Here is a 22,909-nt window from a genome sequence, read left to right on the forward strand (position 1 = left end):
TCTGGAGTACTGTGTCCAGTTTTGGGCCCCACACTACAAGAAGGATGTGGATAAATTGGAGAGAGTCCAGCGAAGGGCAACAAAAATGATTAGGGGTCTAGAGCACATGACTTATGAGGAGAGGCTGAGGGAGCTGGGATTGTTTAGTCTGCAGAAGAGAAGAATGAGGGGGGATTTGATAGCTGCTTTCAACTACCTGAAAGGGGGTTCCAAAGAGGATGGCTCTAGACTGTTCTCAATGGTAGCAGATGACAGAACGAGGAGTAATGGTCTCAAGTTGCAATGGGGGAGGTTTAGATTGGATATTAGGAAAAACTTTTTCACTAAGAGGGTGGTGAAACACTGGAATGCGTTACCTAGGGAGGTGGTAGAATCTCCTTCCTTAGAGGTTTTTAAGGTCAGGCTTGACAAAGCCCTGGCTGGGATGATTTAACTGGGAATTGGTCCTGCTTCGAGCAGGGGGTTGGACTAGATGACCTTCTGGGGTCCCTTCCAACCCTGATATTCTATGATTCTATTGATTCTATGAATACCCACCTGCTGAAGTGAAGAAAGAGATTGACAGAGCCAGAAGAGTACCCAGAAGTCACCTACTACAGGACAGGCCCAACAAAGAAAATAACAGAACGCCACTAGCCATCACCTTCAGCCCCCAACTAAAACCTCTCCAATGCATCATCAAGGATCTACAACCTATCCTGAAGGACAACCCATCACTCTCACAAATCTTGGGAGACAGGCCAGTCCTTGCCTACAGACAGCCCCCCAACCTGAAGCAAATACTCACCAGCAATCACACACGACACCACAGAACCACTAACCCAGGAACCTATCCTTGCAACAAAGCCCGTTGACAACTGGGTCCACATATCTATTCAGGGGACACCATCACAGGGCCTAATCACATCAGCCACACTATCAGAGGCTCGTTCACCTGCACATCTACCAATGTGATATATGCCATCATGTGCCAGCAATGCCCCTCTGCCATGTACATTGGTCAAACTGGACAGTCTCTACGTAAAAGAATAAATGGACACAAATCAGATGTCAAGAATTATAACATTCATAAACCAGTCGGAAAACACTTCAATCTCTCTGGTCACGCGATTACAGACATGAAAGTTGCTATATTACAACAAAAAAACTTCAAATCCAGACTCCAGCGAGAAACTGTTGAATTGGAATTCATTTGCAAATTGGATACAATTAACTTAGGCTTGAATAGAGACTGGGAGTGGCTAAGTCATTATGCAAGGTAACCTATTTCCCCTTGTTTTTTCCTACCCCCCCCCCCCAGACGTTCTTGTTAAACCCTGGATTTGTCCTGGAAATGGCCCACCTTGATTATCATACACATCGTAAAGAGAGTGGTCACTTTAGATAAGCTATTACCAGCAGGAGAGTGGGGTGGGAGGAGGTATTTTTTCATGCTTTGTGTGTATATAAAAAGATCTTCTACACTTTCCACAGTATGCATCCGATGAAGTGAGCTGTAGCTCACGAAAGCTTATGCTCAAATAAATTGGTTAGTCTCTAAGGTGCCACAAGTACTCCTTTTCTTTTTGCGAATACAGACTAACACGGCTCTTACTCTGAAACCTGTTTATATAGCCAGACAATCCTGCTGTCAGGGTGCCAATGCCTGAGATGATGGAGCATCCAGGATTTCCAGGTTTATGGATCTTGGGTAGCAGATAGAATACCCCAGGTTGGGGTTCCAGGGGTGTGTCTGTGCGGATTTGTTCTTGCGCTTTTTCAGGGAGTTTCTTGAGCAAGTGCTGTAGTTTCTTTTGGTAACCCTCAGTAGGATCAGAGGGTAAGGCTCATAGAAAGTGGTGTTGGAGAGCTGCTGAGCAGCCTCTTGTTCATATTCCGACCTATTCATGATGACGACAGCACCTCCTTTATCAGCCTTTTTGATTATGATGTCAGAGTTGTTTCTGAGGCTGTGGATGGCATTGTGTTCTGCACAGCTGAGGTTATGGGCCAAGTGATGCTGATTTTCCACAATTTCAGCCTGTGCACGTTGGTGGAAGCACTCTATGTAGAAGTCCAGTCTGTTGTTTTGACCTTCAGGAGGAGTCCACCTAGAATCCTTCTTTTTGTAGTGTTGGTAGGAAGGTCTCTGTGGATGAGTATGTTGTTCAGAGGTATGTTGGAAATATTCCTTGAGTCGGAGACGTCGAAAATAGGATTCTGGGTCACCACAGAACAGTATCATGTTCGTGGGGGTGGAGGGGCAGAAGAATAAATGGAAACAAATCAGATGTCAAGAATTATAACATTCATAAACCAGTCGGAGAACACTTCAATCTCTCTGGTCACTCGATCTCTGACCTAAAAGTCACAATATTACAACAAAAAGACTTCAAAAACAGACTCCAACGAGAGACTGCTGAATTGGAATTAATTTGCAAACTGGATACAATTAACTCAGGCTTCAATAGAGACTGGGAGTGGATGAGTCCTTACACAAAGTAAAACTATTTCCCCATGTTTATTCCCCCCCCCCCACTGTTCCTCAGACGTTCTTGTTAACTGCTGGAAATGGCCCACCTTGATTATCACTACAAAAGGTTTTCTCCCCCCCTACCCCGCCCCGCTCTCCTGCTGGTAACAGCTCATCTTAAGGGATCACTCTCCTTACAATGTGTATGATAACACCCATTTTTTCATGTTCTGTGTGTACATAAATCTCCTCACTGTATTTTCCACTGAATGCATCCGATGAAGTGAGCTGTAGCTCACGAAAGCTTATGCTCAAATAAATTGGTTAGTCTCTAAGGTGCCACAAGTACTCCTTTTCTTGTTGCTCTACCTTGGTGGGTCTTGTGCTTATTGGCGGATTTTCTCGCCTTGGAGCTTCATGGCAGCCCTCAGCTTGGCCGTTTTTCTGAACCCACAGTCCAGGTCGACTCCTCCTGTGTCTGGCCAGGAGTTGGGAGGATTTGGGGGGAACCCGGGCCCGCCCTCTACTCTGGGTTCCAGCCCAGGGCCCTGTGGAATGCAGCTGTCTAGAGTGCCTCTTGGAACAGCTGTGTGACAGCTACAACTCCCTGGGCTACTTCCCCATGGCCTCCTCCCAACACCTTCTTTATCCTCACCATAGGACCTTCCTCCTAGTGTCTGATAATGCTTGTACACCTCAATCTTCCAAAAGTCCGCGTTCTCACTCTCAGCTCCTAGTGCCTCTTGCTCCCAGCTCCTCACACGCACACCACAAACTGAAGTGAGCTCCTTTTTAAACCCAGGTGCCCTGATTAGCCTGCCTTAATTGATTCTAGCAGCTTCTTGATTGGCTGCAGGTGTTCTAATCAGCCTGTCTCTCTTAATTGACTCCAGAAGGTTCCGGATTGTTCTGCAACCTTCCCTGTTACCTTACACAGGGAAAAGGGACCTATTTAGCCTAGGGCTAATATATCTGCCTTCTATTACTCTCCTATAGCCATCTGGCCCGACCCTGTCACAGTAGTGAATCCATCTTTTTGAGAGGCAGTAGCTAGCTCCACAGAAGAATTCTTCCATCAATTTAGCCATGTCTACATTGGGGGTTAGGTCGACCTATCTTTGAGAAATTATTCACAGCCCTGCACAATGTGGCTAGGTTGATCTAATTTTTTAAGTTGAGTCTAGGTCTGAAAGAGGTTTATTTCAGGTGGACTTCATCTTGTCCCAATAAACTGAAGCTAAAGCAAAAAAAGCAACTCCAACTGAAATCAGGTTTCAGAGTAGCAGCCGTGTTAGTCTGTATCCGCAAAAAAAACAAGAAAAGGAGTACTTGTGGCACCTTAGAGACTAACAAATTTATTTGAGCATAAGCTTTCATGAGCTACATCATCTGGACCCATGGAAAAGAAGCCCTGGAGGAATTCCCCCATGATTTCAACAATTTCCATCCCACCATCAACCTCAGCCTGGACCAGTCCACACAAGAGATCCACTTCCTGGACACTACGGTGCTAATAAGTGATGGTCACATAAACACCACCCTATACCGGAAACCTACTGACCGCTATTCCTACCTACATGCCTCCAGCCTTCATCCAGACCACACCACACGATCCATTGTCTACAGCCAAGCTCTACAATACAACCACATTTGCTCCAACCTCTCAGACAGAGACAAACACCTACAAGATCTCTATCAAGCATTCTTACAACTACAATACCCACCTGCTGAAGTGAAGAAAGAGATTGACAGAGCCAGAAGAGTACCCAGAAGTTACCTACTACAGGACAGGACAGGCCCAACAAAGAAAATAACAGAACGCCACTAGCCATCACCTTCAGCCCCCAACTAAAACCTCTCCAATGCATCATCAAGGATCTACAACCTATCCTGAAGGACGACCCATCACTCTCACAGATCTTGGAAGACAGGCCAGTCCTTGCTTACAGACAGCCCTCCAACCTCAAGCAAATACTCACCAGCAACCACACACCGCACAACAAAAACACTAACCCAGGAACCTATCCTTGCAACAAAGCCCGTTGACAACTGTGTCCACATATCTATTCAGGGGACACCATCATAGGGCCTAATCACATCAGCCACACGATCAGAGGCTTGTCCACCTGCACATCTACCAATGTGATTTATGCCATTGTGTGCTAGCAATGCCCCTCTGCCATGTACATTGGCCAAACTGGACAGTCTCTACGTAAAAGAATAAATGGACACAAATCAGACGTCAAGAATTATAACATTCATAAACCAGTCGGAGAACACTTCAATCTCTTTGGTCACTCGATTACAGACCTAAAAGTGGCAATTCTTCAACAGAAAAACTTCAAAAACAGAGTCCAATGAGAGACTGCTGAATTGGAATTAATTTGCAAACTGAATACAATTAACTTAGGCTTGAATAGACTCGGAGTGGATGTGTCATTACACAAAGTAAAACTATTTCCCCATGTTTATTTCCCCCCATACTGTTCCTCACACGTTCTTGTCAACTGCTGGAAATGGCCCACTTTGATTACCACTACAAAGTCCCCCCCCACACACCCCGCTCTCCTGCTGGTAATAGCTCACCTTACCTGATCACTCTTGTTACAGTGTGTATGGTAACACCCATTGTTTCATGTTCTCTGTGTATATAAAATCTCCCCACTGTATTTTCCACAACATGCATCCAATGAAATGAGCTGTAGCTAATGAAAGCTTATGCTCAACTGAAATCAGAATATCTGCATAGAGGGTTGCATCAGTTTAAATTCACAGTTTAGGATCTACTGGGGCAACTCTGTTTGTGGACCAGGCCTTAACTTGGGGCTGGCTGAGGGGAGACTGAGCAGATGTGACACTTTGTACCTCAGGGGGAACACCCTGCACCTCCATGCTCATCTTTATAGTATGATTGTGTGGTATCCAATGCAAAGTCTGTCATGTCGGGTGTCTTCGGAAGGCTCATGATGCACTGAGCATTGTTATTATAGTAATGCTATAGGTTGTAATTTCATGTATATAGTTGTGAGGCCGAAAATGTGTCCTCATGTCTTAAAACAAGCCCAGGCAAAAACTCTCCAGGAGCAGAGGCCCAAGCAAAACTGTCCAAGAGCAGAGGGGCAGTTCACACCTCATCAGGACATGTATGGGATAAACCCAGCCCAGCCTCACAGGAACAAAGGACATTGTCCTAGGCAGCAACAAAGGATCTGTTGGACTCTCAGGTGAATCACCCTCCTTCCCTTGGTCAGTTTGGGACTACAATGAGGTAATGCTCACCTGACTCGGGGGGCGGGGGGGACGACACAAAGCCAAGAGGGAAGAAAGGACATGATAAAAGGGAGAGACATTTGTCATGGTGTCTCTCTCTCTCTTCCACCTCCATCTACCAACACCACCACCAAGTGACTGAAGCGCTGATCAAAGGGGAGAGTCTGGCTGAAGGGCAGCCAGCCAGCCTGTGGTGAGAAGCATCTACGTTTGTAAGGGCACTGAAAGTGTTAAGATCAGCTTAGAATGTGTTCTGCTTTTATTTCATTTGACCAAATCTGACTTGTTGAGCTTTGACTTATAATCACTTAAAATCTATTTTTGCAGTTAATACATTTGTTTGTTTATTCTACCTGAAGCAGTGCATTTGGTTTGAAGTGTGTCAGAGACTCTCCTTGGGATAACAAGCCTGGTACATATCAATTTCTTTGTTAAACTGATGAACTCATATAAGCTTGCAGCGTCCAGTGGGCATAACTGGACACTGCAAGACGGAGGTTCCTAGGGTTGTGTCTGGGACCAGAGATATTGGCTAATGTCATTCGGTTGCACAATCCAAGCAGCGGCTGTCCAAAAGTGTCCACTCACATAACTGGGAGCGGCTTACATGCTAGAGGCTGTGCATGAACAGCCCGGGAGTGAGTGTTCTCACAGCAGAGCAGGGTAAGGCTGGTTCCCAGAGTTGAGGATTGGAGTGACCTAGCAGATCACCGGTCCAGATAACACCAGAGGGGAATGTCACAGCAGAGCATCGGCAAGAAGAGCTATTCTACACATGAAAGTTATCATGGAATAAGGTAGGGTGTGAATTTAAAGCTACTGTATTCCAGAATAACTCCATGTGCAGACACTCATTCAGGAACAAGAGGGCCTTTTTCTGGTTACTTTAATCCACAATCCATGTGGCTTTTTGGCACATTTAAAGCAGTTCCATTTCTTATAACTCTGCCTGCCTGCCCAAGAGCTTATTGCTAATTAACATGGGAGGAGCTCCTGAGATGAACTTATTAAAAGATTCAGAGAAAATACTCAGATCTGGCCTAGGGGTTTTGCCCATGTCTGAAAGTGAAGACTCAGGGATGGATGGATCTATTGGTTTTATACTGCCACCCATCACCATAGTATCTGGGTGCCTTCCACATAACACCAATAGCAATAACGAAGTCCCTAGTGGACTTTGTGGAGTCTGCAGCTCTTCTCCCTTTTCTGGGTCAAATCTCTGCCTCCTTCCTGCAAAGGGGAATAGATTTTTATAACACACCTATTGCCAGAGTATCTGAGCTTGTTTTGGAAGATATTACCCCAAACTGCTCCTTGAAGTCTTTAAACTGTGATTTGAGGACTTCAATAGCACAGATATAGGTGTGAGGTTTTTTGCAGGAGTGGTGGGTGAAATTCTGTGGCCTGCGTTGTGCAGGAGGTCAGACTAGATGATCATAATGGTCCCTTCTGACCTAAATATCTATGAAACCATAGTCATCCCTGGTGTGACTCTAGTGGGCCTAATGTAACATGATAGAGCCATATAATATAGCACTTTGACATAGTGTCAATTGCTGTCCACTCACGATACATATTTTTCCAGTCAGGGTCCTATCTTGCAAAGTGCTGAGTCCTCTCCACTCCCTTTAAAGTCAAAGGAATTGAGAGCACTCAACACCCCCTTACAAGGGGCTCAGCACTTTCTAAGGTCAGGCCCTAAACCTAGTAACTGAAAATTCAGACCCTAAGATTATGATTACTCACTAAAGGTAAGCTCCTGCCTTTCTGGGGTGCGGAGGTATGTGTGGATGGAAAGGGAGCTGAGAGGATGACTGTATCCTAATTGGTTGGTATAATTAGTTCAAGGACAGCAGCGAGCTGTGCTATGAAACATCTCCTTTGTTTGCAGGTCCTAGCACCAGAGAAATGCAAGTAGACTGAAGTCTGCTATTGTCTGCAGCCTTTCAAAGCAGGCTGGAGCAGGGTCGGGGTAAGAGCCACGTGGGCAGCTGTGGAGAGCCGCGGACATTCCACACCTGCCCTGGGCACGGGGTTCTGGGGGCGGAGACACATGCCTTGGGCAGGTGAAGGGTCTGCAGCTCCCCGGCCCACTCTGGAGTCCAGCTAGGGCTGCCAGGCGTCCAGTTTTCAACTGGAAAGCCCAGTCGAAAAGGGACCCTGGCAGCCCTGATCAACACTGCTGACCGAGCCATTAAAAGTCTGGTCGGCGGTACATCGGGGCTAAGGTAGGCTCCCTGCCTGCCCTGGCTCTGTGAAGTTCCCCGGAAGTGGCCGGCATGTCTGGCCCTTAGGTGCAGGGGCGATCAGGGAAGCTCCGCGTGCTGGCCCCACCCCCAGCATCGGCTCTGCAGCTCTCATTGGCTGGGAACTGCGGCCAATGGGAGCTGTGGGGGCGACGCCTGTGGGCGCAGGCAGTGCACATTGTGCAGAGCTACCTGACCTGTGCCACAGCCTAGGGTCCAGACGTGCCGCCCACTTCCGGGAGCAGCGCGGAGCCAGGGCAGGCAGGGAGCCTGCCTTAGCCCCGCTGGGCCACTGACCGGGAGCCACCTGAGATAAGTGCCTGCATCCCGAACCCCTTGCCACAGGTCAGAACCCCCACCCACACCCTAACTCCCTCCCAGACCCTGCACCCCCACCTGCACCCCAACCCCCTTCCCCAGGTCAGAACACCCTTCCACACCCAAACTCCCTCCCAGAGCCCTCACCCCCTCCCACACCCCAACCTCCTATCCCAGCCCTGAGCCCCCTCCCACGTGCCAACCCCCTTGGCCCCAGCCCCACTCCAGAGCCCACACCTCCAGCTGGAGCCCTCACCCCCTCCTGCACCCCAACCCCCTTCTCCAGTACGGAGACCCCTCCTGCACCCTGAACCCCTCATGTCTGGCCCTACCCCATATCCCACACCCCCAGCTGGAGCCCTCCCCCCGCCTCATCCCAGTGAGTGAGGGTGGGGGACAGCGAGTGATGGAGAGAGGGGGCTGGAGTGAGTGGAGGGTGGGGCCTCAGAGAAGAGGAAGGGGCTCAGGGAAGGGGCGGGACAGGGAGAAGGGCAAGGGTCATTTTTGTGCAATTAGAAAGTTGGCAACCCTAATTCCATCTAAATTCCGACTTGGCTGAGGGCAGGGCCTGCGGGGGAAGAGGAGGGACAGGGCGAGGGCCACAGAGGGGATGGGGGCCCCAGCTTGGTCTCACCATGGTTGGGAAGGTGCCACGTGGTTTGGCACAATCTAGCACAACAGAGATACGGGCCGTTGTGCATCACAAAGGAGGTGCATTGGCAAAACTGTGTAGAGATTTAGTGTTGGCATTGCAAGGAAAGAGGCACAGGTCAGAATGAAGGTGCCTTGGCAGAGCTCTGGGAGGGGCAGGGGAAGTAGTGGAGTTCAGGACAGAGATGCACAGGTAGAGCTCTATTTGGTGGCACTGAAAGGGCTTAAGGGTGGAACAGGCCAAGGATCTGCACATCAGGATTGAAGTATATTGCTCTAGCTGTGTGGGAGCCTGGCACTGGGGATGCAGCCCAGGACAGAGGTGAATGGCAGAGCTATGTGTGGGAATAGCAGGAGACGCTGCAGGTCAGGAATGAGTTGCATTGGCAGCGTTAGGCATAGGAACCTTACACAGCAGCTCTATGCCCGCAGCTAGCTAGTGTTCAGTCCCTCGCTTCTATCAACATGAACATGATTTTCACTCAATGTAACCCTTAGTCTGCTGGCCCATTCTGCACTTCCAGCCAACTTGGTTGCTCAGGAAGATGTGCGTAGTTTCCAAAGGGTTAAATAAAAAATATATCAGTGCTTTGCAAAGCTGAGATTGCTTGAACCTGCCAAGAGGTTCCAACCTCTCCTTTTCCTTTGTGTCAGTGGCAACACGTTCATTCAGTTGCATTGTTGCATGGATCTATTTGCTGAAACAAGCTTCTAAAAGACAAAGAATAAAAACATTCCAAACACAGGTCTGACTCTGGTGCTTTTTGTTTCCTGCTTTGACTCTTTCATATGTTACTGGGAAGGGGCGGGGGGGGGGGGGGACGACAGTGGGGTATGAGGAGGGAGAAGAGAAAAAAAATTGCAGCTCCCAGATCAAAACAATAATCAGCTAAATGAATTCTGCAGCATTTTCCCACATGACCGGGAGTGATAATTTAGTGCAGCAGCCAGCTGGAAGGAAAGGGATTAATTCTGCACTTAGTGACACCCATGTGAATAATTCATCACACACAGACCCTTTTTCATTGACCCCCCCTGAGTAATTACTCCGAAGTACCAAACCAGCCAGCCATGCCCCAGTGGTGCAGCTCCCCAGGTGAAAATAGCAATGAAATAAATGGAATGACATTAGGTTCCATCCCAAATTAACTTTATGGATATCATTTTTGTGTGGGGAGGGGGAATAGTTTGATGCTGGACTATGATTTTGGTAATAAGACTGGAGTGAATTGACCAGTCTATGTGTGTGTTACGGCCCTCCAGTGGTTGGCTCAAACATGCTCAACTGTGTGTCCTAGGCCCTACAGTGCTAAGAGCTAATGACGATTCCCCTTTGGGAACAAGAGGATCTGAGTTCTACCCCTGCTACTGGTGTGACACTCCTAGCAGCCATGAGTAACAATTTGGAAAGGTGGCCAAGGATTTGTTAAAAGTGTCCTTGAGCTTTGTGCCTCTTGTGGGCTGAACACCTATTTTGCTGGCAGCAGTCGCAGCAAGGTCACATGGAGGGACTGGCATCAGCTTAACCTCATCCTGATCCATCGCAGAAACAATCGCTATGTTCGACCAACACATAGCACTGATTGTGACACTGACCATGCCCTTGTCAGGGCCAAGCTCCAATTACACCTTAAAAAGATCTGTTATGCAAAGCCAAAAGGCTCCCTGCCTGCCCTGGCCCCGTGTTGCTCCCAGAAGTGTCCAGGATGTCCCTGAGGCCCCTTGAAATTAAATAAAATTGCTCCACTGTTGTGGGCACCCCACCACAGGAATGCCCCTAACAAGAGGGGAGCTTGGCTGCCGGTGGGTGCAGAGCACCCACTAATTTTTCCCTGTGGGTGCTCCAGGCCCGGAGCACCCACCTATGGTGACTCACCCCAGACACCTTGGGGAACCCCAAAAGTCTCACAGGGGCCTCTGGATGTAACCTTCTCTCAATATGGCAGCAACCTGGACACCTGTAGTTTGTTTCTATTTGTGCCATTCAGTCTCAACTCCATTGGCATGGAATCTGCATGACTGCCCTTCTGTCCTCCTCACCCATGCCTGCCAGGGGATGGGACAGCCTTCTCCAGGGTGGTACTGGGGCAGGAGATGGATGGGCATTCAGCTGGCAGAGGATCTGTGTGGAAACCTTGCAGGGCATTGGAGTGAACAATAGGGCATGCCAACACTCGGGTGCTACCTAGCAGGGAATAGCAAACCCCAGTGATTCGCATTTGGAACCAGGACCAAAATTCCCTTTGTTTCAGGGGGGTATAGATCTGGGTCCTATCTAAAGTAAAAATATCCCATTCTCCTTTCCCCATGATGGGAAAGGGGAATTCCCCTTTCATGTCAATGGACTAAATCTCACCCACGTAGCCCCATTGACCGAGGTGGCCCCTTGCCTCTAAAGTTAATCTGTTCCTTCCCACTTCCCTCACCTCTGAGCCGATCAGCTGCATGCAGAGTTGAACAGTTGGAACAACACCAGATGTGGTTCTCAGATTAGTGCCCTGGAGAAACAACACAAGGAAGGGCAAGGTCAATAAAATCCACATGAGAACATCAGCTCCTGAGAACATCAAAGTGTCAGATGGCATCTGTAGTGGGGCAACTGCCCCACTCCAGTAGGCAGGGGTTAAAAGCAGCCCTGGAGAGGGCTATGGCTGGGAAAAGCTAGGCTGATTGGGGAAGCAGCCACAGCTGTGGCCACGCCCAATCAGGCCACAGCTGGCCCTATAAAAGGGCTGTGAGCCAAGAGCTCAGGAGGAGCCTTACTCTACCTCTGGAGTGGGAAGGGCTAGGCAGGGCAGGGCAGGGCAGAGGGAACTGGGGCGCTCCAGCCTGGTAACGCTGCAGGCCTTGATGAAGGCCTAAGAAGAGCTGGGGCTACAGAGGTGTAGCCTGGGGATAGGCAAAGGCAGCAGGTCCTAACCCCTTGCCCATGATGAGTGGCTGTTACAGACTGCCGTCTGCCCCAGTGAATGGGGGCTAGATGATGACTGGCAGTAGCCACTGAGGCAAGGTGGGTTTAGAGGGTTGGGGGTTCCCCTGGGAGGGGAGACCCAGAGTGAGGAGGTACTGCTGGGGCAGAACCCTGAGTAAAGGGCACCAGGGTCTGGGAGGGACACGGGGCCAGTGGCAGGTGAGACACCAGCCTGCAGAGGGCACTCCATATGCTGGAGAGCTAATTCCCAAGATGACCAGTAGGAGGTGCCACACTGGTGAGTCTTTGCATAGCTACAGCAACCCACAGCTTGTAATAGCTTTGGCTGGCTGGCACCAGTCTGTTATGGACAGCAGCCATCAAGGAAGTTGCTTGCTTCCCTGCTGCAGCTTAACATGCCAGGAAATTGGGGCTACCAGGTGTGCCGGGGCTGCCATGACACTCCACAGGGATCCCAACAGGCCATTGGCAGGATGTGGCTACAGGTGTGCAGGGCCAGCAGTGAAGCAGTTAATAAGCTGGAATCAATAACACATCAGAAGTCAACCCCCCAGCACTCACCTCTATGGTCCTGTTTCTAAAGATGGCTGGTGAGGTCTGTGCATCACTGCCTGCTCCCAGGTACTACACACACCCAGAGATAACCCTGTGCCAGCAGCTATACACTGCCCATCTAGGGGCCAAATCCAGAGAGGGGCTAAGCAGCCATAGCTCCCAAAAAATGAGTGGGAATCATGGGTGCTCAACACCTCTTAGAATCATAGAATATCAGGGTTGGAAGGGACCCCAGAAGGTCATCTAGTCCAACCCCCTGCTCGAAGCAGGACCAATTCCCAGTTAAATCATCCCAGCCAGGGCTTTGTCAAGCCTGACCTTAAAAACCTCTAAGGAAGGAGATTCTACCACCTCCCTAGGTAACGCATTCTAGTGTTTCACCACCCTCTTAGTGAAAAAGTTTTTCCTAATATCCAATCTAAACCTCCCCCATTGCAACTTGAGACCATTACTCCTCGTTCTGTCATCTGCTACCATTGAGAACAGTCTAGAGCCATCCTCTTTGGAACCCCCTTTCAGGTAGTTGAAAGCAGCTATCAAATCCCCCCTCATTCTTCTCTTCTGCAGACTAAACAATCCCAGCTCCCTCAGCCTCTCCTCATAAGTCATGTGCTCTAGACCCCTAATCATTTTTGTTGCCCTTTGCTGGACTCTCTCCAATTTATCCACATCCTTCTTGTAGTGTGGGGCCCAAAACTGGACACAGTACTCCAGATGAGGTCTCACCAGTGTCGAATAGAGGGGAACGATCACATCCCTCGATCTGCTCGCTATGCCCCTACTTATACATCCCAAAATGCCATTGGCCTTCTTGGCAACAAGGGCACACTGTTGACTCATATCCAGCTTCTCGTCCACTGTCACCCCTAGGTCCTTTTCCGCAGAACTGCTGCCTAGCCATTCGGTCCCTAGTCTGTAGCGGTGCATTGGATTTTTCCATCCTAAGTGTAGGACCCTGCACTTATCCTTATTGAACCTCATCAGATTTCTTTTGGCCCAATCCTCCAATTTGTCTAGGTCCTTCTGTATCCTATCCCTCCCCTCCAGCGTATCTACCACTCCTCCCAGTTTAGTATCATCCGCAAATTTGCTGGGAGTGCAATCCACACCATCCTCCAGATCATTTATGAAGATATTGAACAAAACCGGCCCCAGGACTGACCCCTGGGGCACTCCACTTGACACCGGCTGCCAACTAGACATGGAGCCATTGATCACTACCCGTTGAGCCCGACAATCTAGCCATTTGTGGGAGTCCATGGACATGAAAGGGGAATTTCCTAGAAATTATTTAACATGGGGTTAAGTTACAGGAGACACATATGATAGCTTCCCCTAGCTTGCTGGGGCCTGTGAGCATGCAGCGGGTACCACATGTTGGTGGGTTAACACCCTCATAAACACTCCAGGGTCAATGCAGGCTGAAGTCAGCCTTTCAGAGTGCAGGTAACGGATTAGTTGCCCTGCAGTTACTGGGGTCAGCCTTAAACATGAAAAATAACTGCAGGAATATGTTGAGCAAGCAGGGATTTAGCTGGTTTGGATCAATCTGAGGAGCCTTGGTTGGGACTGGCTCTGGTTCGCCAGTCCCTGCTGGGGATGAATGTAACTGAAAGAACCCAGCTTTGTCCCCAGACACCATGCTCAGCCAGTACTTCTCTACAGTATTGTTCCCAGATCAGGCCGAGCAGACACCAGACAAACTGGCAGCAGTGACAAGTGAAACACTCCTGTGGATAGAGGAGGAAGTAATGACCTTTCATCCTCTGTGGAAACCCCCAGACAATCCTGAGAGACCCCATGCACTGTGGTGAACACATGAGAACAAATGCCAGCTGCAGAGGCCCTATGCAGCCTCAATGTCCATCTGCAGGGACATCAGAGTCACCTCAGATGTTCTCCCACTGCACTCCACATGGCGCAATTCCTCCTCTTTCTCCTGCACCCCAAGAGCTGTTCCCTGGATGAGAACCCAGGACTTCTGCTGGTTGCCTCTGTCTGAGTGAACTCACCCGGACCTCATTGTACTGCTTATCGTATTATCCCCCCATTGACGCACCATAAGCGAGCCCCCCAGCCCTTCCTCTTTTCTTTGTCTGGCAAACACCTCTTCTCACCATGCAAAGCACCTCTACCCTGTGCCTCACTCTTGCATGAGATCTCCTCCTGGCTGGCTCTGTTCACTCTAAGTTCTTTCAGCTACCCAGGCCAAACCAGAACGGGATCAGAGAGGAAGGTGGGTGGTACATGACTCATTCTTACACAAGGAACCCTTCCAGCAGGACACAAAGGATCAGTGTTTGATTAGCCCTCAGCAGGACCCAGAGCAGTTACCTGGATTGGAACATCGTCCACACGAACCCCATTCCGGTTGCTCTCTGCCACAAGACTCTGATACACACGGTTGGTTAGGGGCAACACAGAGTAACCCAAACGCTTTGGCTTGTTCTCAGCTTCTGTTTCTGACACTGGGAAAGGAATCACATCAAATACACCTTATAAAGAGAAAAAAGGACTATTCCCTGCTGTGAACCTAGCAGCACTACAATCCTAAGAGCCTGGAAAAACCTGCATTACCACACTGAGACCCAAGAAACCCAACACCACCCTGCTGAGACCCCTCAAGACCCAGCAGTAGAGCCCTGAGACTCCCAACACACAGCACTACTGCACTGAGACCCCCGCAAACACAGAAATGCCATGCTGAGACCCCCCTAAACCCAGCACTACCGTGCTGAGACAACCAAAGCCCAGCACTACTGTGCTGAGACCCCCCTAAGCCCAGCACTACTACAGAGACTCCACAGAACCCAGAACTATATAAATGAGACCCTTCCAAACCAAGCACTACTGCACTGAGACCCCCAAAACACAGCACTACTTGATGAGACCCCCCCAAACCCAGCACTACAGTCCTGAGACCTCCCCCAATATCCAGCACTACTATGCTGAAATCGCCCAAAGCTCAGCACTACTGCATTGAGACCCCCAAAACCAACCACTAGCTGAGACCCCATAAAAAACCAGCCCTACAGATCTGAGATTCCCCCCCAAACTCAGCACTACTATGCTGAGACCCACCAAAACCCTGGGGAACAGACATGAGAACCCCAGCACTACATCACAGAGACTCCTAAAACCCAGCACTAATGCACTGACACACCTGAAAACACAGGACTACCACGCTGAGACCCCCCAAACCCAGAACTACCTCCCTGAGACATCCAAAACCCAGCACTACCTTGCTGAGACCCCCCAAAACCCAGCACTCCCATGACAAGACTACCCCAAAACCTAGCACTACTACAGTGAGACCCCCCAAAATCCAGGACTGCAGCCCTGAGAGCCCCAATCCTAGCACTACTGTGCTGAAACTGCCAAAAACCAAGCACTACCATGCCAAGATCCCCCAAAGACACAGCACTACCTCCCTAAGACTCTAAGAAACTCAGCATTACTGTGCAGACCCCCACCAAAACCCAAGCACTACTATGGTGAGACACTGCAAAACCCAGCAATACCGCGTCAAGACCCTCCAACACCAAGTACTACCATGCTGAGACCCCTGAAGGCAAGCTCTAATACTTCAAGACCACCCAAAACCGAGCACTACTGTGCTGAGACCTCCAAACCCAGCACTAAAGCACTGAGACCCCAAAAAACAACCATTAGCTTACTGAGACCCCCCTGAAACCCAACACTACCACCCTGAGATGCTCAAAACCCAGCACTACCAAGCTGAGACCGCACAAAACCCAGCATTACTGCACTGAGACCCCCAAAACACAGCAATACTGGGGGAGTCTCAGCAAGGTAGTGCTGGTTATTAGGGGGTCCAAGTGAGGTAGTGCTGGGTTTTGAGGGATCTCAGTGTAGTAGAGCTGGGTTTTGGGTGCCTCAGGGCTGTAGTGCTGGGTTTGTGGTGATGTCAGTGACTTCGTTTTGTGTTTTGGGGCATTTGTGGGCTGTAGTGCTGGGCTTTGGGGGGTCTCAGGGCGGTAATGCTTTGTTTTGAAGGTCTCAATGACATAGTGCTGGGTTTTGTGCAGTCTCTGCTGTAGTTTTGGGCCGTCTTGAAGTATTAGGTCTTGCCTTCAGGGGTTTCAGCAGGGTAATGCTGGGTTTTCAGGGTCTCAGCTGGTAGTGCAGAACAAAGTCACTGACACCTCCCCAACCACAGCCTTGAGGCCCCCAAAACCCAGCACTACCACACTGGGGGTCTTAGCGAGGTAGTGCTAATGTCCAGCACTACAGCCCAGAGAACCCCAAAACCCAGGACTACCAAGCTGAGACACCACAAAACCCAGCATTATTGCACTGAGACCCCCAATCGTAGCACTACAGCCCTCACCCTCACCCAAAACACAGCAGTAAGTCACTGAGACCCCCCTAACCCAGCACAACAACTCTGAGGCCCCCAAAACCCAGCACTACAATGCTGAACCCCCCCCCCAAGCCAAGCACTACCTCACTGAGACCTCCAAGACCCAGCACTAGCTCAGTGAGACCCCCCAAAACCCAGCACTAGCTCAGTGAGACCCTTCAAAATGAAGCACTACCGCACTGAGACCCCCAAAGCCCAGCACTACAGCTCTGATGCCCCCAAAACCCAGCTCTACTACACTGAGATGCCTAAAAATCAGCACTACCAAGCTTGGACCCCCTAATATCCAGCACTACCTTGCTGAGACTCCCCCATACCCAGCACTACCTCCTTTAGATACCCCTAAACGAAACAACACTGCACTGAGACTCCAAAACAGACCAATAGCTTGCTGAGGCCCCCCAAAACCCAGCACTACCACACTGGGATGCCTGATACCCGACAGTATTGTGCTGAGAACCTCCAAAGCCCAGTACCACCTCGATAAGACCCCCTAAAACCAGATGAGACCCCGAAAACCCAGCATTACCATGCTGAGACCCCTGAAGGCCCTCATACTTCAAGACCCCTCAAAACCCAGCACTACCTCCCTTAGACACCCTTAAATGAAACAACACTGCACTGAGACCGCAAAACAGACCAATAGCTTATTGAGAACCCTCAAAGCCCAGCACTACCTCGCTAAGACCCCCTAAAACCAGCTCCTCCGCACTGAGGTCCCAAAAACTCAGGCTGAAGTGGTGGGTTTGTGGGGTCTCAGCGTCTTTGTGCTGCGTTTGGAGGGGGGGGTCTCAGTGACGTAGTCCTGAGCTTTGTGGGGTCTCAGTGTGGTAGTGTTGGGTTTTGGGGGTCTCAGCAAGCTAATGCTGGGTTTTGGGGTGTCAGCAACAGTGCTGGGTTTTTAGGGGTCTCAGCAAGGTAGTGCTGGATTTTGAGGGGATCTCAGCAGCTTAGTTCTGAGTTTTGGGGGTCTGAAGGCTATAGTGCTAGGTTTTGGAGGTCTCAGTGCTCCGTTTCGGGGGGGGTGTCTAACTGAGGTAGTGCTGGATAATAGGGGGTCCAAGCTTGGTAGTGCTGGGTTTTGAGGCATCTCAGGGTAGTAGAGCTGGGTTTTGGGGGCCTCAGGGCTGTAGTGCTGGGTTTGTGGTGATGTCAGTGACTTAGTGTTGTGTTTTGGGGAGTCTGTGGGCTGCAGTGCTGGGTTTTGTGGGGTCTCTACGGTAATGCTGGGTTTTGGGGGTTTCACTGAGCTAGTGCTGGGTTTTGGGGGCCTCAAGCTGTAGTGCTGGGTTTTGGGGGGTCTCAGCATGGTAATTCTGGGTTTTATGGGGTCTCAGCGACATGGTGCTGGAATTTGTGGGGTCTCAGCACTTTAGTGCTGGGTTTTGTGGAGTCTCAGCTTGGTAGTGCTGGGTTTGGGGCATCTCAGGGCTGTACAGCTTGGTTTGGGGGTTCTCAGCAACTTAGTGATGCGTTTTGTGTGATCTGAGTGCTGTAGTGCTTGGCTTAGGGCGGGTCTCAGCATTGTATTGCTGGGTTTGGAGGCCTCAGAGCTGGTTTAGGGGGGGTCTCAGTGACTTACTGTTACATTTTGGGGGGTCTGAGGGCTTTAGTGCTGTGTTTTGGGGGTCTCAATGTGGTAATGCTGGGTTTTGTGGGGTCTCAGCCAGCTAGTGCTGAGTTTTGGGCAGCTCAGGGTGGTAGTATTGGGTTTTAGGGGGTCTCAGTGAGCTAGTGGTTGGGTTTTGGTAGCATAGGTAGTGCTACCGTGCTGAGACCCAAAAAGCCCAGTACTACAAGCCTCAGACCCCCTAAACAAGCACTAAGTCACTGAGACCCCTCCAAAACCCAGCACTACCGGCCTGAGACCTCCAAAACCTAGCACTACATCCTTCAGACCCCCCTAAACACAGCACTATGTTGCTGAGACCACCAAAATCCACCACTACAGCCCTGAGACCCCCAAAACCCAGAGCTAGCTCACTGAGACCCCCAAATCCCAGCCCTATGTTACTGGGACTTCCCAATACCCAGCACTACAGCACTGAGACCCCCAAAGCCCAACACTAAAGCCCTCAGATCCCCTAAACAAAGCACTAAGTCATTGAGACCCCCCAAACCCACCACTACAGCCCTGAGACGTCAAAACCGAGCACTACCTCACTTAGACTAAACTAAACTAAGCACTACTGCACTGAGGCTCTGGAACAGACCACTAGCTCACTGAGACCCCCCCCCCCAAACCCAGCACTATAGCACTGAGACCCACAAAATCAAGCACCAGCTCACTAAGACCTCACAAACCAGCCTTACTGCCCTGAGACCCGCCTAAATCCAACACTCAGTTGCTGAGACCCCCAGCAAAACCCAGCATTACCTTGCTAAGACTGGCCAAAACCCAGCACTACAAACCACAGATGTCCCAAAAGGCAGCACAAAGTCGCTGAGATCCCACAAACCCACCACTTCAGCCCTGAGACCCCCCAAGCCCAGCACTCTAGCGTGGACACCCCCAAAACCTACCACTACCACTCTGAGACCCCACAAAACCCAGGACTAGATCGCTGAGACCCCTAAACCCACTTCTAGCTCGCTAAGACCCCCCCAAAACCCAGCACTACCATGCTGAGACCCCACAAAGCCCAGCACTATGCTGCTGAGACTGCACAAAACTGAGTACTATGTCACTGAGACCCCCCAAAACTCAGAACTACTGCTCTGAGACCCCCCCGAAACCCAGCAGTACCACATGGAGCCCCCCCCCAAACAAAGCACTATGTCTCTGAGACCCTCAAAAACCCAGCACTACCACCCTGAGACCTCCAAAACCCAGCACTACAGTCTTCAGACCCCCAAACCCCGGAATTAAGTTGCTGAGATCCCCCTGCAAACCCAGCACTACCTTCTTGACACTGCCGAAAACGAAGCACTACGTCACTGAGATCCCCATAACCTAGCATTACAGCCTTCAGACCCCCAAAACCCAGAACTAAGATGCTGAGATCCCCTCAAAACCCAGCACTACTAGATAAGACCCCGAAAATCCAGCACTACCAAGCTGAGATCCCACAAAACCCAGCATTAGCGCACTGAGACCCCCAAAATGCAGTACTACAGCCCTCAGACCCTCCAAAATGCAGCAGTAAGTCATTGAGACCCACTCAACCTAGCACTACAACTCTGAGACCTCCAAAACCCAGCACTTCCGCCCTGAGACGCCCAAGCCCAGCACTACAGCACTCAGACCACGCAAAATGCATCACTAAGTTGCTGAGAACCCACAAACCCAGCAGTACAGCCCTGAGGCCCCCAAAACCCAGCACTAGCATGCTGAGATCCCACAAAACCCAGCACTTACCGCTCTGAGAAGCCCAAAACCCAGCACTACCATGCTGAGACCTCCAAACCCAGCACTAAAGCCTGGAGACCCCACAAATTCCAGCACTATGTTGTTGAGACCCCCAAAACGCAGCACTACTGCACTGAGACCCCCCAAAACGCAGCACTACTGCACTGAGACCCCCCAAAACCCCAGCACTACAATGCTGAGACCCTCCAACACTAAGTACTACCATGCTGAGACCCCTGAAGGCAAGCTCTCATACTTCAAGACCGCCCAAAACCCAGCACTACCATGCTGAGACCCCACAAAACCCAGCACTTACCGCTCTGAGAAGCCCAAAACCCAGCACTACCATGCTGAGACCTCCAAACCCAGCACTAAAGCCTGGAGACCCCACAAATTCCAGCACTATGTTGTTGAGACCCCCAAAAATGCAGCACTACTGCACTGAGACCCCCAAAAATGCAGCACTACTGCACTGAGACCCCCCCAAACCCCAGCACTACAATGCTGAGACCCTCCAACACTAAGTACTACCATGCTGAGACCCCTGAAGGCAAGCTCTCATACTTCAAGACCACCCAAAACCGAGCACTACCATGCTGAGACCTCCAAACCCAGCACTAAAATGCTGTGATCCTCCAAACCAACCACTAACTCATTGAGACCCCACCCCCACAATGCAACACTACCACCCTGAGATGCCCAAAACCCAGTACTACCAAGCTGAGACACCACAAAACCCAGCATTACCGCACTGAGACCCCCAATTGCAGCACTATAGCCCTCAGACCCCCCAAAATGCAGCAGTAAGTCACCGAGACCTCCCCCCAACCCAGCACTACAGCTCCGAGGCCCCCAAAACCCAGCACTACAATTATGAGACCCCCCCTAAGCCAAGCCCGACCGCACTGAGACCTCCAAAACCAGCACTAGCTCAGTGAGACCCCCCCCAAAACCCAGAACTATATCATTGAGACCCTTCAAAATGAAGCACTATCGTATTGAGACCCCCAAAGCCCAGCACTACAGCCCACAAACTCCCCAAAACACAACACTAAGTCACTGACACCACCACAAACCCAGCACTACAGCCCTAAGGCCCCCAAAACCCAGCTCTACTACACTGAGATGCCTCAAAACCCAGCACTACCAAGCTTGGACCCCCTAATATCCAGCATTACCTTGCTGAGACTCCCCCAAACCCAGCACTACAACCCTGAGACCCACGAAATGCAACACTACCATGCTGAGACCCCTCAAAACCCAGCACTATCTCCGTTAGACATCCCTGAACGAAGCAACACTGCACTGAGACTCCAAAACAGATCAATAGCTCACTGAGACCCCCCAAAACCCAGCAGTACCGCCCTGGGATGCCTGATACCCAACAGTATTGTGCTGAGAACCTCCAAAGCCCAGCACCAACTCGATAAGACCCCCTAAAACCAGCTCTACCGCACTGAGGCCCCCAAAACTCAGGCTACCATGCTGAGAATCCACAAAACCCAGCACTAGCTCACTGAGATCCCCCAAAACCCAGCACTACCATGCTTAGACCCCCCTATGTCCAGCACTACCTTACTGAGACCCCCCAAAACCAACACTACCACACTGAAATCCCCCAAAACCCAGTACTAGCTCTCTGAGACCCCCCCAGTACGCGCCACTACCGTATGGAGACTCCCAAAACCGAGCACTAGCTTGCTGAGACCCCAGAAAACCCACCATTTCAGCCCTGAGACCCCCAAACCAGCACTACCTCGCTTAGATGCCCCTAACCCAACACTACCACACTGAGACCTCAAAAACCCACCATTAGCTTGCCGAGACCCCCCAAAACCCAGCACTACTGTGCGGAGACCTGACAAAGCCCACCACTAATGACCTGAGACCCCCAAACCAAGCACTACCACATCGAGACTCCCAAAACCCGCTGAGACCCCTCAATGTCCAGCACTACTTTGCTGAGACTCCCCTAAACCCAGCAGTATAGCCCTCAGACCCCCCAAACCCAGCACTATGTCACTGACACCCCCCCAAAACCCAGCACTGCCATGCTGAGACCCCCCAAAACCCATGTCAAGGGTAATTCCCCACTCTGGCACTTCGAAGGTGAGGGCCTGCAAGGATTCTAAAAATTAATACTGGCCACTCCAGGCTTGTATTAAACTCCCAAGGTTACAGCTTTTCTCTGACCTTGGCTTGGTAGATGCTGCCACCACCCAAGTGCAGAACCCCTCTGAGAGCCCAGAGCTCAAGTCCTTTCACCCCCCCTCCAGGGAAGAGCTGAGAAAGAAAAAAAAAGGAAATCAGCTGTTGCCACCAGCTAATTAAACAACATGTGCACAAACCTCTTAAGACAAAAAAATCCAATCCTGTTCTTAAAAAAGGTAAATTTTATTAAAAAAAATAGAAAGAAAGAGAATACATCTGGAAACTCAGGCTATTGCTAGATTTTAAAAGAGTAACTACAAGGATTAAGCACCCAGAATAGCTTTCTTGAGGTCTTGCTTAAAGTTTACAAGAAAAACAAAAGCACCTCAGGTTAGCACAGAGGAATCCACAAGCCATAATGAAATAAAAGGAATAAACCTAATCGTGTCTTCCTAGACATTTCCTGATCTACTTACATATCTGGTGTTTTAAATGAGTAGTTTCTAGGTATGATACTGATGATTTTTTCATACCTGGCCCAAGTTTCTTACAACATAGTTTTTGCCCTGTCTGCCTCTCCCCAGGAGAACAACAACAGACT

The 22,909-nt window shown here is 50.2% G+C and overlaps 1 protein-coding gene across 1 annotated transcript in view; it reads right to left on the reverse strand.

The window, feature by feature from the left end:
• Window positions 1-22,909, reverse strand: part of LOC141995064 (coiled-coil domain-containing protein 33-like) — a 318,466-nt gene that overhangs the window by 131,739 nt on the left and 163,818 nt on the right. Inside the window, exons 8-9 of the mRNA XM_074965846.1 lie at window positions 14,759-14,892; window positions 11,364-11,435 (exon numbers count right to left, since the gene is read on the reverse strand). Of these exons, the coding sequence (XP_074821947.1) occupies window positions 11,364-11,435; window positions 14,759-14,892 (206 nt within the window). The remainder of the gene's footprint in view (window positions 1-11,363; window positions 11,436-14,758; window positions 14,893-22,909) is intronic.

The sequence above is a fragment of the Natator depressus genome, chromosome 10, assembly GCF_965152275.1.
Source record: "Natator depressus isolate rNatDep1 chromosome 10, rNatDep2.hap1, whole genome shotgun sequence".
In the NCBI taxonomy this organism is placed as follows: domain Eukaryota; kingdom Metazoa; phylum Chordata; order Testudines; family Cheloniidae; genus Natator; species Natator depressus.